At 43.0% G+C, this 16918-nt stretch overlaps 1 protein-coding gene across 11 annotated transcripts in view; it reads right to left on the bottom strand.

Annotated features, from left to right (window-relative positions):
* Positions 1-15625, bottom strand: part of NEK7 (NIMA related kinase 7) — a 75154-nt gene extending 59529 nt beyond the window's left edge. For 4 of the 11 annotated variants that reach the window (XR_008824581.1, XR_008824576.1, XR_008824582.1 and 1 more), the window contains exons 1-2: positions 15418-15621; positions 1373-1457 (exon numbers count right to left, since the gene is read on the bottom strand). Coding sequence is in view for 3 of the 11 variants with exons in the window: in XM_056355453.1 (XP_056211428.1) it covers positions 1373-1429 (57 nt within the window). In the remaining 8 variants the exon portion in view is untranslated. Of the gene's footprint in view, positions 1-1372; positions 1458-14804; positions 15282-15417 lie in introns of those variants that run through there. The other 7 variants (XR_008824579.1, XR_008824578.1, XR_008824577.1 and 4 more) reach the window with 5 other exon arrangements.
* Positions 15626-16918: the final 1293 nt, after the last annotated feature.

Below are 16918 nucleotides of genomic sequence, written 5' to 3'. Positions count from 1 at the left end.
TTTCTTCTTTTCCAGAAAGTATCTAGTTGATTATTACAGCAGTATTTCTTTTAGGTCTGTCCTTAGTTTACCACAGTTTACTGCATTACCTGAAGATGAACCCTATTGGAACAGTAAAACTAGAAGTGTATTTTACTAGCATGAATTTGTATGTTAGAATAATATTCCTAAAATTAAACCAGTCCTCAAAAATTTGACTCTGCAAATCAGAAACAAGTATTCAAATACTCAGAAGATAGATGAGGAAATATGAAACCTGTTTGTAGTCAGCAAATGGAAAACATCAGAAGGTTTCCCAGAAATACAGAAACGTTGATCAGCTGTGTTCTATTTTCTGTTTAGTCAGGAAAGAAAAAAACTAACAATCATGGGGACATTTTATGATATTCATAACAAAATTTAATGTTTTCATGTGTTCGTGCCTAAATTACAAAACATGTTTTCTCAAAACATCTGTATGCATTGCTAAACATTCGTCTCAAATTTCTAATTGTTTTTCATTGGTATAAATGCTATTAAATCCAGATTTTTTGTTACCACAATGCTGTAACAAAAACACTGGAGCTAAGAAAAGCTGGTTATTGTAAAATTTACTCTATTTCACAAGCTAGAATTCACCTTAGTTTTTGTAAAATAAAGGGCACAAACTGCCTTATCAGCTATGCCATCAACAACTACAAAATTTGGGTTCCTGCTTTGTACAGAACTGCCCAGATTTTACTTTGGAACAGTCACCACTACATACATTTAAGGTAGTCCTCTACATGCTTCTTGCACTCTCTTCAAAGTCCTAAAAATGTCAAAAAGCAATATCCCAGTATTATCCCTTATCAGATAATCTTTATTCTTTGTTTCACACCATCAACACATATGCAAAGACTCAATTTCTTATGCATCTTCTTTCTAACGGAACTACAGCTACAGGGAATTTCTCTTGCCTGGTTTCAACAGGTAAAGGCACTAATTCATACAGTATCACTGTCAGGGGTATAAGAAGAGTAAGCTGAAAGTAACCGTCTGAAATAAATATGGTACTTCTGATACAATTTCAAAACATGTAACGTTTAACAGCTCACCATTTCTCAGGAAAACAACTGTCTTCATCTTTGCTTCCCACTCCCACTCCATCTCCAAAACCTCAAAGTTAGTGAAGCAGTAGGAGGCAAAAATGAAAAGCAATTATTTTCTATGAAATGTAAGACTGATGTGCAATTAATTTCAAGATGACCAGAATATATTCTGTTTACAGCTTCTTTGTCCCCAGAAGAAATAATGTTTCCTAATTTTTCTCTTCTATTTACAAGTGATAAAGTGATAGCATCCACTCTTGAGTAACTGTTTTCCAAAAAAAAAAAAAAAAAAAAAAAAGTACCTGTGGCTGAAATGGTGGAGCAGTAGGCCCCTGCATGCCTTGTGACTGTTCATCCATTCTGTCACGTAAAAGCGTCCCTTATGTCCTGAAAAGAGAAATATGCTGTAATTCAACGTGCATTTATGATCATCACCACAGCTGATAAATTAATTCTCTCATTGGCACACGAGTTTACGAACATTCAACAATTATAACTAAAACTTAACCAATTTCAGCCTTGCGCTGTTTTGAGAATAAAGTTTTCTCATGTTTAGCTGTTCTATAAAATGAAATAAGTTCACATATTTGTAGTGGTTTATTATTAGAAGGTGTGCATTAAACTATTTGAGCCAGATAAATAGCTCTGTCTGATAAAAGCTGCATCACCCCATTATTCTTCAGAACACCAATCGCTTGTTTAACTACACAGATGCCTGCTGACCACAGATCTCTGGCCAGCATGCGAAATAGCAGATCAGCAGAAGGGTTAACTGCTGCATGCGTACTGTTTATGTTACATTAATTTATCTGTAGATTTTAGGGAGTACGCAAGAGTAGTTCCATCTAAACAGAAAAAAAGCTACACACAAACTCATTAAATTCCGATGAGCTAGCTAAGAGGGCTCTGAGATACCATATTGGGAACGGAGCCTCTACTCCCAACTGTGAGCCTCTCTGATCCCATCAGTAAGATGGGAGGAAAGATGCCTGCCAAGTTCCCAAGGCAGAGACACAGAGACACACGGCTTTGACCAATAGTAAGGGCTGCAAAATGTGCCGAATCATTACTAGGAAGAACAGGAGAGACAAAAATGCAAATGCTCACAAGGCATTTTTCTCAGCTAAGCGAACCCTTTCTTAGGCTACGTGACATTTTGTTGATGGGGAGCAGGTGCAGCACCAAGTTTTATTGGTGCCTATGAGGGCCATCTCTGTTCAGATGAAGACAACAGAAATTTCACCAGCAGCTTCAAATGACAATGGAATAAATTTTATAAAAATAAAAGGCAAGCTCTGAACAACTTTTGTGTCAAACAAACACGAACTGTCTCTGCCTATTAGCTGTTCAAACCTGCCAAGGCCTTCAGAGGAACAAGTCATGCATCTGACTGGAAAACTGTTTTTAGTTTTCAATTTATTATTTATTTTCTTATTTCCTGCTCCAAATCCTAAAAGTTCTAGAGATGGTTTGACATAAAAAACTTTTCTGATACCTCTTACTCTTTAACATTAGGAAATTTCCTATGGTTAAACTTATTCTGATAAATCTATATACTTCAAATACTGCAAACATGCCCTTCTGCACACAGAGCTATTTATGTTTCACAAACCTTTCTTCAGAATGAGTACGTAAAAATTTCTCAAATAGCATTTAAATGCAGCACGAAAGCATGCAATCTATCTCTGTTGAAACACACACAGAATAAATCTTCCCAGTCATTTCTTTAGAGAACATTTAAAAGGTTAGAATTAACTCCCAACAGAAAGCAGCAAACCTTCGAAACATTTTCCAAAGCCCACTGCAAAATATTTAAGAAACTAACAAATAGCTTGTGCTCACAGTACCATTGTCATTCTTACAGCATCGTTGTGACAACATTATCAAGTAATCACTGTCACGGTTTGCAGCCTTGCAAAGTTGCTCCATACACTGCCCTAGTGTTCTAAGCAGTGCACTGGATACACGAATCATGAGCTATCTGCCTCCGCTCTCCCCTCACAGCCGCCACCTACACCATCCCAGTACCACCCCAACCACAGCCATGCTCCAGAGCGACCAAGGGTCCCCGCGGCTTTGCCTTCCTATCCTTAGTACTCCTGTATGAAGCGTACAGTTTGGGACTTTCTGTTGAGTATTAGCTGTAATTAATCCATAGATAAAAGAGATCCAAAAAAAGTAATTTCAGGCAGGTCAAGAGAAAAAAACATCAATTATCAAACTGAGGTGAGAGGCAGAGAAGAGGAGGTAGGAACTGCAAACATTTAGAAGACTGTCAGAATGAGCGCGGTGAGAAAGGGGGAAACAGGGAGGGTACGTTCTGCACACCCCTGGGCTAGGTAATCTTTTAGCCAGCCCTAGGATACCAGTATTGACACTTCTTGCAAGTTCTGTAACATCTCCCATACAACCTCCCCACCAAGGCAAGAAATCATAACACAACAGCACTGAAAATTAAACTGCTGACACAAGATGCACCTAAATTCTCCAGTTAGATTCACTGGGGTTTATGCTGTTGCAATAGATTCTGGGGGAGGAACATGTGGCAATCTTAAGGAATGTTCTGCTAATTTCGTGCTGTAGAGATCTTTCTATCACTGTTAAGAATTCTTTTCTGAAGTTCTATTTTGAAGAGACATTATAAGAATTTTAATCTTTTTGATAGCATCAAAATTTCTACTGAAAGTTCTGCAGTGTGTTTTACTAATATGTTTACATATTGAAAACTGTTGGCCATGTAATGCACCAATAGATGAACCCTATGGGCCATAAACACTTGTTTCAAAAGCCCTAGGGAGAAAACTAAATATAAACTCTTTATCCTCTATTGCAGATATTTATCCAAGATTTCATTAATCTAAGCTGAAAAGTTTAGATAACGTATATTGATTCAGGAACTATACAATCCGCTCATCTCGTCTGAATGGTCAGAGGCACTGACTGGAAGTGTTTGGGTATTTGTGTGTGTCTTTTTTAATTTGGGGAAAGACTAGAAAGAAGTCATATCATTACCACTGCCACTGGCTCTGCCCTCTGTGGCTTGTTTTTACAATAAAAGCAAGCAAACTAAAGAGGTAATAAATGTTCTACCATAGGAAGCATGGAAGATTTATTAACTTGTGGATTTGTTGTTTTCACAGAGGAAAGGCAAAGATAGGCATCTTCTGTCCATATACGGAAGTTCTTTCATTTTTTTAACTTGTTTTTGTCTTTGAAGACTGCATGATAGATTCACATTTTAGAGTAATTTGGCATTTTGATCATACAAAATGCCTAGGATACAAAAAAGTGCCAAGAATGCAAAATGAATCTTTTGTACTGTTTGTCAACATAAGTAAGAATTAAATTCTGCTGCTTGAAGACTGTTTTCATAGCGAGGCATGCCTTTCACCTTCATAATAAACTCCAGAGGTCAAAACAGCGGTATAATAGATATCGCATTTAAATTTAATTTAAGGCAATAATTACTGTTCTTCCAAAGATGGTTTTCAACTTCTAATTTATGTTGAAAAGACACTAAAAATACTGCGAAAGAGTCATCACTTGTTTAAAATTGAAAAGCAAATACCAAACACATCTAAATGTGACACGTCTATCACTTCTTTAAACATGTAATACTACAGCCTTCTTCTGCAAATCCATCACCACGATATACACTGGTTCATGGAAAACAGACAACAGATAAAGTGAGAGGCAAGTCAACTATATCACCACCACCCAAAGCATCTAAAGCATCAAACACAACTAACGTATTTTAATGCTCTCACACTGATCATGTAGGAGGAAAGGACTCCTTTCCTTCACCACACCACTTGCAAATATAGGAACAATGAAAGGCGCTCTGAATCATTTGTCTTGCAAAGATGACTTTCATCATTTTGAAGATAAAAATCATTTAGATTTAGACCAACCTGTACACAATAGTGATCCCATGAACATAAACAGATACCTAAATCTTATACTCTAGGGTTGCTAACACTTTGCAGGTATGAGAAAACTTTTGGTTAACTACTAATATTTTAAATCTTTGTCTTTTTCAGTTGATTGAAAAGTAGGTGGCACCTAACAAAGGATGCAGGATGCAACTGCCTAGGAACTGGGAATAACACCTTTTCCTTCCTTTGTACACAGGCCTTGCTGTCCTTATTCACCTCCTTACTGGCCACCTGTCAAAGCTCTTGGATATCTGCCCATGCAACTAAATATCGTGCAAGCCACAAAACAGTCCAAAATGCAAGGGTGTGCTCCCACACCCCAACAGAAGCTCACATCCCACAGTCAGCACTCAGCTTTCCAGGTGGTTTCCACTAGCCTGCTAGAGGAGGTAGGATTACCCATGTCTGTCAGTGAAATCAGAGCAGAGGGCATACTCCTGAACAGGAACCAGAATTCATCACTGACATTGCACTGGAATATATTTTAAAATGACGTTTTTAAAAGAAAAGCAAGATACATGGGGAAAAACTTGAAATCCTTGTGACTTAAGTCTTGCAACTAAGTCTTCATAAACGTGATCACATTATTTCAGGAGAAAAAAAGCTTGAATGCTTGTCTAATCACATGAAACATGCTTTTTAAACACTAGTTTCATAGCTCAAAGTCCATAAACCATTCATACTGAAATACATTTCATGGTGTTCAGGCAATAGTATTATTGCTTTAACAGACAGCAGTTCTACAACAACAAAGAACTTGCAATGCTCTCCTGCAGAAAACAGCATTAATAGTCTCAATGATACATGGCTTCCATTAGCTACATACTATATACTTTTGGTTTGTATCCTAAGTGGGGACATACAATAATCAAGGTCAAAGAAGAAACAGCTACACTTTAAAAAGTATATACTTAAAAGAATATTCAGAGTGTTACAGTTCTGCCAAGAATCTGAAAATCTGTCTTTTCTTTCCTGCAGAATATAAATGTAACTACTACACATAATTGTTTACAAGAGGAACATGAAATTACACTCTTCACAATGTGCTGATCAGGTACACAGTCACTTCAGTTGCTGTTCACAAACAACAATGTACTACATTTCTTCTGGATTACACCATCAATTAAGTCAGACATTTTTAGGTTTTACTATAACCATTATTTTCGTCAGATTAGAGCTGAGGCCCTCCAAAAACAACTACCCACTTACCCTACACACTCCCTAATTTTTGGTGTCAAGCTAGGCTCTTCAGTATCTAACATGGATTTAAAATGACAAATTTTACATCCCTAAACTTTTCAATTGTCTTTACAAACTAAATTCAAAGAAAAGGATCATCCTAAGCTGAGAAATATATATATATATATGTAAAAAAAAAAAAAATACTCGCTGCCATATAAGTACACAAGCTAAAGGAATATTCCCATTTGCTTATATCACATGTTGACTCTCAGGTACCCAAAAGCACAATTTAAACCTAGGTAGTACACTCAAATGGTCACCCAGGTTGAAACTAAAAAACCTCATGTGCTCTGGAAACAAGGGTTTCTAAACGTCTTACTGAATATCCAGAACACAATTACTCTACCCACCACACCAGTGTTAATCCCAGGAGTTCATGCCAGAGAGCCCAAGCATACTGGTCTGATTCCAGCCCTCTTCTCTGTCACCTGGAGAGCCACGCTGACATAATGACAACTCTCAGCTCCTAGATTACAGCCACACACCTTTTGGGAGGAGACAAATTTTAGCCCCAGCAATAACAGCTTGGCCCTTAAGCTCGATGCGAGCAGGTTAAGAACCAGCCATCCCACTGGTTTATAAAACATACTGCCCCAACAGCCATCCTTTGCCTCTCAGGCAAAAGGTTGGCTTCTTGGAGGGCTCCGGCTTGCCAGTCAAACCTGGCCACACTTTTGCCAGGTCACCAGCACTGATCAGCTCTTTCCAGCATCCACTTAATGCTGTCATCCAGGGTGGAGGCTGCAGTTTAGAAATTTTCAAAGTAATTTTAAAAGCAAGGGCTCAGGATGTACACACGCAAGATCCGGGGATGAAGCAAGAGAATGTCAGCAGCTGTAAAGCAAGCATCCCAATTTTATCATTCATGTTACATTAAATGACAGCACAGCTACGAGTGTTCCAAAAAAAGAAGTCAGAAGTCACAGCCTGTAAAGCAAACCAACTTGGAATCTAAATCTGTGGTAATTCTTTAACATTAAAATGTAATATTTGTCCTGGTGCTCTGCATAAACCTTGAACATGAGAAACACATACATTTTGATGTCATAATAGAAACATTTCACTTGCAAAGTTAAAGTCACTTCAGTTTCACAGATACTATTTTTAGTGCGTTCTTAAAGACTGGGAAATACTTAGAAAACAGCCTGCACACAGTACCCAAAAAGCAGCTCTGAGAACACTGACATATCCAAAGTCTTTATACAGTTCCTGTAGCTGAATATCTCCAAAAAAGTCTAAGAAAACCAGCACCCCCAGAATTTAACCTAAAACTCTGCTCTATTACTTCAAATTGGGTTTGTTGAGGTTCCCTCCACACCCCACCAGAAGGCAACTGGAAAGATGAAACTCAACTGGGTTGTAGTTTAAGTGTGAAAATACATTTCAAGAAGTTATTCATCCACTTTTATCCCACTGGCATTCCAAACTCAGTATTTAATATGGGTACATTTAACTTGAGTGGCAAGAGACTGAAACTGAAAAAAAAAAACAAAACCAGATTTCCAAATAATAAGAATGACAGCATAGGACATACACAGTCTTTTCAGTAAATTATTCCCAACACAGACAATTAAAATGAAATCTGGTTAAATACACCCACATTACTACGTTATCCATTCAGAAAGTTATACACTCTGCTAAAAGGCAGCATTAGAAATGATGAAATAATGCTGAAACACTTTAAAAATAATAGCTAATCAATGGCTTTCTATTAATCATCATGATCTGCAACTGGTCATGCTCCTGCCCAGCCCACACTGTGTGTTTCTCAAAAATATTAAGCTTTTCATCAGTCTGCTGTTAATCACAAATTACAAGAAACATACAATCCACAATGTACTGTTGCCAATAAAATACTACAGTGAGTTATTTAATTTATATTGCAATATATATAAAATATAGATGTGCTGCAATGTTGCTTATTATTTAAGCTACTCAGTCAGTTAACAAATATTTGATATATGCCAAATAATTACCACACTAGTTTATTTTTCTCACTCCATGCATAGCTAAGTCAGATATACGTATTATTATAGCAAAATGCACTCACTTGAACTCTGCCAAGGCAATCAAGACCTTAATTGGCAACGGATAAAGCAAACTCAAGACTGGAAGATGAAGTTAATCATTAGCACAGTAAAATATGTCATTTATCCCAATTAGTATACACACATATACACATAATATATATGCATAATATATAAATATGTACACATATACATACACATGTGTCAGTATATTTATAATTATGCATTCTGTGGGTGTAAACAGAACATTTACTATCAGCTGACAGTGGTAAAAATGAAATATTTGCTTCACATTGTAAAAACAAACAACAAAAGAGTCTTCTAAAATGTGAAAAATACATAGTCATTTGTAAAATTCTCTACCAAAGCATCGACATCAGAGAAAAGTTGTATTTGCTACTTTTAAAGCACTGAAAGTAACTCAATATAGATGCATATACAGAAGTAAGTAGGATTAGCCTTAATTTTAGAAACAGTTTCTAAAAGCCTTTAATTTTTAATACACTACCAGATCAATACTTCCCGTGGGATGGCAGGGCATTCCTCTCCTCTGTAGGAACAGCCTTGAATGTGGACAAACAATACACATTCTCAGCACATGCTAATCTACAAGTAGCTATCATCTATCTATATAGAATAACTAATACTGAATTTTTCAACAAACATGTCCAAATCCCCTACTCACAGGCAATGCAGTGAAAGAAGCCAAAAAACATTCAGTTAGTTAAGCTGGATTAAGAGTTGGTTTTAGCAAAAGCAGAACTATCCATACACAAATGAAGTCTACTTGCAAAAAAGTATAGGAATACACTAAGAGTTCATATGCAATTTTCTCATTCATTCATCCTGATTTACCAGGCATATTTTCATTTCAATCCTGAAAATATAGATGCCACTATCATTCCCCAACTACTAAGTTCACTCTCTGTCAGTGCTGTCTGACTAGGAGATAAAAGTCCAAGCTCTCCTGCTTCACAAGTCCATTTCCCTTCCTCTCCATTCATTCACACAATTTAAGTTATATTTTGTTTACTGCTCCCTCTCCGTTTCAATTATGTCACTCACGTAGATTGCTTATCTTGCGAGGTGCTCCCAAAGGGTTGTACATGCACTGACTTGTCTTTTTTGAACCATCTGTTTGTTATCTCATACCAATTGAAGAAGAAACAGGAACTGAAACTGCTCAGGTTGCAGGCTTCTGCAAAGTTAAATTTTCATTTAACTCTGTTCACCTGGAAAGAAAATAGATAACCCATTTCTTCATACTGAATAGGCAGTTATAAAGAACACAGGTGAATCATAATCACATCACAGTGAAAAGTTCTGCAGGGAATGAAGCATCATATCTAACCACCATACTATCATGAAAGCAAATTCGCAGCCCACAACACACTCCGTTGTGCTACTGCCTCTGTAAGGATGCAGTTCTAAGTGTGAACTGATGACATGATGCTGCTGCTTCCGCTGCCTTCAGCCATCCCTTCCAGACCTTCTTCCTTCCAGTGGGGTTCCTGTGGTTACCCAGACTCCTTGTAAGGTAACTGAAACTAGCTGAAAACTAACCTGGGCAAAAACGTCACTTTTTCCAGTTCAGTTCCCTGAATTGTTCCATTGCAGAGACAAGAACAGAACTGCGATGGCAAAAGACAGAGGAGAAGACACAGCTGGGGGTTCAGCAGTGCTAACTTAGGTCAGTTAAACCTATTATCAAATTACATCTCTAACATGAAATTATACAAGCCAATCTAATAGCTCATTGACACCTTTGGTGTCTCCCTTTCTCTGCCACGTGATCCTGCATAGCCTTCTTGAACTCTTTGGACCTTTTGCTGAGCTGATTTAATTCCCTAATACAGCTGGGTTTACGTTCTGCAAGCTGTGAGCTAAATCAATGCATACAGGAGTCTGCTGAGTGCCAAATAAAAAGTAAGTAGGGGAAGTTCAAAGATGGGAGATGCAGAAAGGAGACTGTAGAAGAAACAGAACATCTCCCTTCTGGCAACAGCACGCCAGTACATTAGCTCACCACATTTCATGTTACTTCATCCTTAGGTAGGCATTCTAACAAGTACCTGAAGGAGCTATGACAGGAAAGCTAGAGCCAGCATAGAGAGAAGGCAATGCATTCAACACCAAGCCAACAGTTTTGTCAACAAAATGCTGGAGGGGAAAGTAGAAAAGGGAAACAAAGTAAATGGAAGGAGAGTAAGCCAGGGTAACAAGTCAAATTGCAAAAATAATGCAAAGATTTTCAGAGAAAGGAAGTTAAAACATGATTTGGAAACCTTTACAACCCCAAAACCTTGCAACCCCAGTATGCAGAGAGGGAAGAGACCTTTCCCTGACAAAGGGATGGTTTTAAATGCATCTGTAAAAATAAATTATTCACAAATAAATGCTGAAGAGATTCACTAAAAGTGTAACGGCTGAGCTTCACACAAGAGTTAAAAAAAGATGCAGGGCAAGTTAAAAGGCCAGAAGCATCGTCAGATAAACCCATTATTGCTAGGCACAGGGGAAAAAACACCCAGTTTGAAAGTCTGCCTGTGCCACAACCATGACTGGTATCATCCACATCGCTACAGGTGAAGCAGAATACATTTAACAATAAATTTCACACAATCCTTAAAGGAACGTCTAAATGTCTTAGAAACCAGTGCAAGACAATACCTTGCGATATACTGTATACTGCAGGTGTCAGATGCACATTTGCTAGCTGAAAAGAAATTTTACTGTAGTATACAGCTTCAAATCAGCACTACCTCAAAGATGATAAAATGAATGAAGTGCTATACAGAATCAGAAAGAAACGCCAGTCATATTTAACAGGCTTTCTCTGACCTCTGACTGGCATTACCTTTGAATCCTGAAACCACGTGTGACACTAGTATCCAGGATCCCCGGGTCCTGAAGCAAAGCAGCAAGCAGCCAGCACACTCACTTCAGAAGCAGGCCAACACTCAAGTTCACAGCTGTTTCTGTGTTTTACGTTAAAACACCACTAGCTAAAACATACCAGATCCATTCCCATTTTTGGAGTACCCTCAATAACTAGCTGTACATTAAGTGCTCTGTTTGCAGGCTGCTCCCTGCTCCTTTTGTGAAGTTCATGGAGATAAGCAGGAGTTCACAAGCAGCCCACGTACCTAACACACAGTTCTGAATGTCAGTCAGGGGAAGTACTGAAGTTCACTGCTGCAAAGACACCTCCTTCTTTGGATCTGCTCTCAGATGAAGGCGAAGAGTATAGAAGAAGGGCCTCTACAGGACAGAATCCTATGCATTTTCCCACCACCAGTTTTTACTTCTTTTATAAAGAACTTCAAGTTCACCTGGGGTATTTTTGCCTTCCATCTTTCAAGGAATCAATAATTTTGTAAACCTTGCACACTGGCAACAGGAAATTAAAATGAACTGAAGAAGACTGGTTCATCAGCACTTTGCAGCACCTAACTCAAACCTCTCCCAAAGGTTTCAGCAAGGATACAAGCTTTACATGTACTTTTATGACACTGTAATTAATCTAGTCCAACACAGATCTAGCTATTAGACAGCAATAAATTTGTTATAAACCATTCCAAGCAGATTAAAGCAAAGAGTCCTGAATGCACACTCCCAAAAGTCAGATGGTGCAAAGAGTAAGTTTACTTTGTCACCTATAATCAACTGTTACGAGTCACTAATATCAGAAGATTAACTATGTGCAACAGGGTTTTAACATGATACTTCATAGTATTTTCTTACAAATTCCTCTTTTTTTAATGCCTTTTTTAAAATTTTATAACAAATTCCCTTACATAAGCGTGTGTTCTCTTTGCCCAGCAGGGAATAATGGCGCTTGAAATATATCACATATTTTCTAGCTACAGAAATCACAACTGAATCACAGTTATGTTTCACATGCCAGAGAAACGCACAGGATCATCTTCACCAGAGAAGCAACTCATTTTAATAGCATTGTTTCTCTTCAGCTTTTTTAACTAACCAGCCAGGAAAAATCCTTTTAATACTTAATAAAAAGGAAACAGGTAGTGCTGTTGTACTTCACTCTAGTGCCGAGTTCCTTCCCATGTGCCCAGGGGATCAAAGAGTGATAAATACAGCAAACCAGCACTCGAAAGGCTGTCCTTATCACCACTTTGGTATTCCAGTCAGTTTTTTTCATCTTTGTTGCAAAGCACATGGAACGCAGCTAAACTGAACAAATTCTCTGGAAATTAGTCAGTTAACTCCTATGACTATCTATAGGATTAGCCTGCACAAAATAATCCCCCTGCCTCCGCATCATTTCTAAGTGCCACTCCTCAGAAATCAGGAGGGATTTCTGGATAAGCCCCAAATAATCAAAAAAATTCCCTTGGAGGTAGAGAAGAAGTTATTGCAGCTTGACTTTTCCCAGGAGACTTTCCAAGGTGAAATCAACCATTCAGCACAGATGTTTGGAACAATGTCAAACTTGAGAAGCCAACAAGGCATCAATGGCGATATACTAGCCCTACGTTCAGTTGTAAATGCAGGATATTGTACTAAGTTTATTAAACATGGGAGTTTTTTGCACGCATGAACAAACTGCCTCACCAAATTGCCTCTGTGGACAAATATACTGGACTGACCATGTTTTGTGCAACTGAGCTCAACTTTGTTGCACAAAAAAAGAAATGTATAGGTGGGCTATAGCGTTCTGTCTTGCAATTCAGAAGATACCACCAGTCACCATAAAATGAGCAATGGCCTTCTTGTACTCTGTTTTTCATTTGAGTTCCTCATATGCTCACAGGCCTTCAGACAAACTCTAAAATGTTAGATTTTTGTTTCCTCCTTTGGAAAAAAGTTTCTATGGCAGGGATGAGATTCTACTTGTCCAATTCTTGTAGACCCTGGAAGACACTGTGATAAGGAATTCTAGCCAACTAAAAATCTTGTTTTGATTGACTTGATTTATTCTCAAATTATTTTATTACTCCAATGACTAATTGGGATGCTGAATACAAGATCTCTATGATAAAGGCAGTATCGCTATCCCTACAGTGAAAACCTCTAAGTGTGCTTTGAGAAGTCATCTACTGAAACATCAGTTATTTATAAATATATCTTCATGTTTTGAAATTAAAGAACAATTGTTCTTACTGAATTCTTTCTTCTAGTATCAAAAAGGAAGAAAAACAAACACCAAGACACCCGGAGGCCTTGAAGTTCTTATTTTAGAGCTGTTCAGACATTGCTTCTAAGTTTCACTTTTCCCACAACACAAAACAGTTCTCCCTCCTTTGCCTAAGCTCTTCATAGCCCAGGAACTAATGACTTTTTGTACTGCATTTTATTTCTCTCAAGACAGCCCGAGTCCAAAATTTCAGATACTGACAATTCTATAGCAGTGCAACGCTGAATTGTCTCCTAGATAGCCTTGAAAGTAAAACATTTTTAAACTTCATTCTCCCTAATTTAGCAGAGCTGCAAATACCCACTTGACATCTCATCATCCCAAGCGTGTCTACCTTAGATCGACATATCATTCACAGTAATTTCTGCATCTCAAGCTTGTAAATCAGCTTTATACAGGAAATATATCCAGTACATTCAGCAAAGTTACTATGTATGTGCAACCTTCCCTGAGAAGCAATGCTGCCATTGCAACCTGAGAAAACGGTGCTATCATCTCAGAGGTGACAAAAGAAAAATTTACCATTCAGTTGGTGGAAGACATGAAAAAAATTAATAGTTTTTCTCCAATATCAAGAATCAAATATTGGTGTGATTTAATACACAAATCTCACACCTCATTGCCTTTTATCAGAAGTAGGTTTAACATCCTAAGTAGTTTTGCCCTTCAAGAAGTGACGCTCCTCATGAAAGGCAAAGCAAAACAAAGCACATTCCTCCCAAAGAGCAATATTCTGAACTTCTGAATCCTGAAGGCAAACAGGTGTACTTTGTGTGCATGGACACAAGACGGAATTCAATGCCAGTACTAATACAAGCAAGATGGGGTGCCACGTAAGGTTAGCAGAGTGGGGGGACCCCAACAGATGGAGGTGGCTCACTGCCAGCGGATCAGAAGCGGGGACCCCAGCGGTCTCTCTGCCGGCGCCTCTCGCGGTAGGCCTCAGCTCCTCACGGCCCGTCCAGCTGCTAGCGCTGCCCCGTCTGGGAGCCTCACCAGACAGCACGGCTGACCCCGCCGCCGCAGGGGCTGCCAAGGGCAGCGACAACGAAAGGCTGCACCTGCAAGAGCGGTCCTGAGGGCCGGGCGCCCCCCACCGCCCCCTGCCCGCCCGGGCGCTGCTGCTGCGGGGCCGGGCGGCTCCCCGGGCGGGCGGCAGCGGGGCAGAAGCAGCCACCCCCAGCCTGGGCCGGGGCTCTGCCCACGCCACAGCGCCGCGGCTCCCGTTGACGGCGGTATTTTTACTCAGTGCTGAGTGAAACCCTCCGGACTGGGCTGCCGCGGGGAGCATCCGCCCGCCAGCAGCCTCCTAGGTGAGAGGAGGGCGCAGCGGCCTGCGGGAAGCCGGCCAGCAACGACAGGAAACAACCTGGGAAGCCGCTACGCTTGCGGTATGAACGCGAAGCGCCCCGGCAGCGGCACAGGCGCGGGGACCCCAGCGGGCGCACGACGGCCGGGCCGCGGGCTGCCTGAGGCGCGCTGAGGGGGCCGGGCCGGGCCTCCGTCGGGCAGCGTCCCCGGCCGCCCGCTCGCCGCTTAGCGGAGACAGCCGCGCTCCGCGGCGGGGCCAGCGACTGCCGGCCGAAACGCCACAGCAGCTGCCAAGGAGCCGCTCGCCGCAGAGACGGGCCGCGGGCAGGCGGGGACACCCGATGCGGGGCGCAGGCAGCGCCAGGGCCAGCCGCGGCCATGCCGCCCCGCTCAGCACCGCGCAGAAACTTTCTCGCTCCCAGACCCGCGCCGCTCCTTATCCCTGCGCGGGCGGAGCGGCAGCCGCCGCGCCCAATCGCACCGCGAGCGAGAGCCATCGCAACCAATGGGAGGAGGCGGCAGGCGGGACCTCGGCAGGCGGGACCCCGGCAGCCGCCCGCGCGGAGCAGCGAGAGGGAGCGCCTCCGGGAGAGCGGGCGCGACCACTGGGACCCCGCCACGGCGCCGGCCTCACGCCGCCCGCTCGGCGGCCCGGCCGCCCCCCCGCTCACCGGGAAGCCTGGCGCCGCCTTCTCCTGGCGTGGGGGCCCGAAACCAACCTCCTCTCTCCCCCGGCTCCTCCGGCACCGCAAGGCCCGGGGCCAGGCCGGAGCTGACCGCGGGCGCCTAGCGAGGCTCCTAGCGGGCAGCTCAGGCACCCGCCGCAGCCCCGACCTGCTCGCCGACCCCTGCTGCTCCGGCCGGGCCCGTAAACATCCCGGCATCCCCGAGGAGGGAGGCGGGGCGGCCGCCCGGCCCCGCCTCACACCGCCGCCCCCCTGCCGGCCGGAGGCGAGGAGTCCGTCGGCCGCGGGTGTGCTCCGCCGGGCCCGCAGCCTGTCCGGGGCCCGGCAGGAGTTCCCGTTGACGCTGGGCGGCCGGGTCCCCGCGGGGAGCACGGCGCACGGCTGCGGCCAAGGAGGGCAGCGCGGCGGCCCAGGGCTCGGCCGGCGCCTCGCGAACAGCCTGCGGGCGTCCGGCGGCGGGGAGCGCTGCCCGGCTGCCCCTGTCCCCGCTGTACGGGGCACCTGCGGCTCGTTCGCAAACTGCTTGGCTTGTGAATATTTTGAGACGGGGACCGTTCATCTGGTGCATAAACACGCGTATGATGTTTATAATCACGAAACGATCGAGCGCAGCGGGGCCTCGACCCGCACCAGCAGCGCAGGTCCCCCCCCAGCACGGCCGCTCGGGGGGCGCCGCGCTGCCCCGGCGGCGCCAGGAGTGGCAGGAGAGGCGGGCCCAGGCCTCGGGGCGCCGGGGGCTGCACCGCTGCAGGCGGGCCCAGGCCTCGGGGTGCCGGGGGCTGCACCGCTGCAGGCGGGCCCAGGCCTCGGGGCGCCGGGGGCTGCACCGCTGCAGGCGGGCCCAGGCCTCGGGGTGCCGGGGGCTGCACCGCTGCAGGCGGGCCCAGGCCTCGGGGTGCCGGGGGCTGCACCGCTGCAGGCGGGCCTAGGCCTCGGGGTGCCGGGGGCTGCACCCCTGAGGCTCAGCCAGTGCTGGGCCCAGGCCTCGGGCCGGGCTGCCTTGGGCAGTGCGGGGTGCCGAAGGACAGACTGCTCATCCGGCGTGTCCGTTGCCATACTCGATCTACCAGACGTCGGGTGTGACCAAGTATTGCAGCTGAACGTGACTCAAGCTCCTTGTTAGTATACTTGTATAGCTTCTACAGTTGCAACAGGGCTGTGGTTGAATAGATTTAAAAATGCTGAATTGCAGACTGCTACTACTTTTCAGGTTCCTGAAAGTTTAGCCTGCTTCAGGATGAGGACAACCAATTAACTTCAAGGTACAGAGATCTGAAAAAACAATAATAGGGGGAAGTATGAAAGCTGACCACAATTCCTCAGTAAGGTTATGGATTATTGTGATGGAACGGCTTCTTCCTCAAGTGTGGAAACCCTCTGTAAAACAGAGATCTCTGGCACTCTAGTGAGAAAACAGTAACTTAAAACCTTCTTGAATCAGATGTATTTTAGTTTTTCGAAACCAAAGTCTCACTTCTCCTAAGGG

Source organism: Falco biarmicus, chromosome 11 (genome assembly GCF_023638135.1).
Source record: "Falco biarmicus isolate bFalBia1 chromosome 11, bFalBia1.pri, whole genome shotgun sequence".
In the NCBI taxonomy this organism is placed as follows: Eukaryota; Metazoa; Chordata; class Aves; order Falconiformes; family Falconidae; genus Falco; species Falco biarmicus.
Note: the sequence above shows the minus strand (reverse complement) of the source record. Positions and strands in the feature narration are given on the sequence as shown.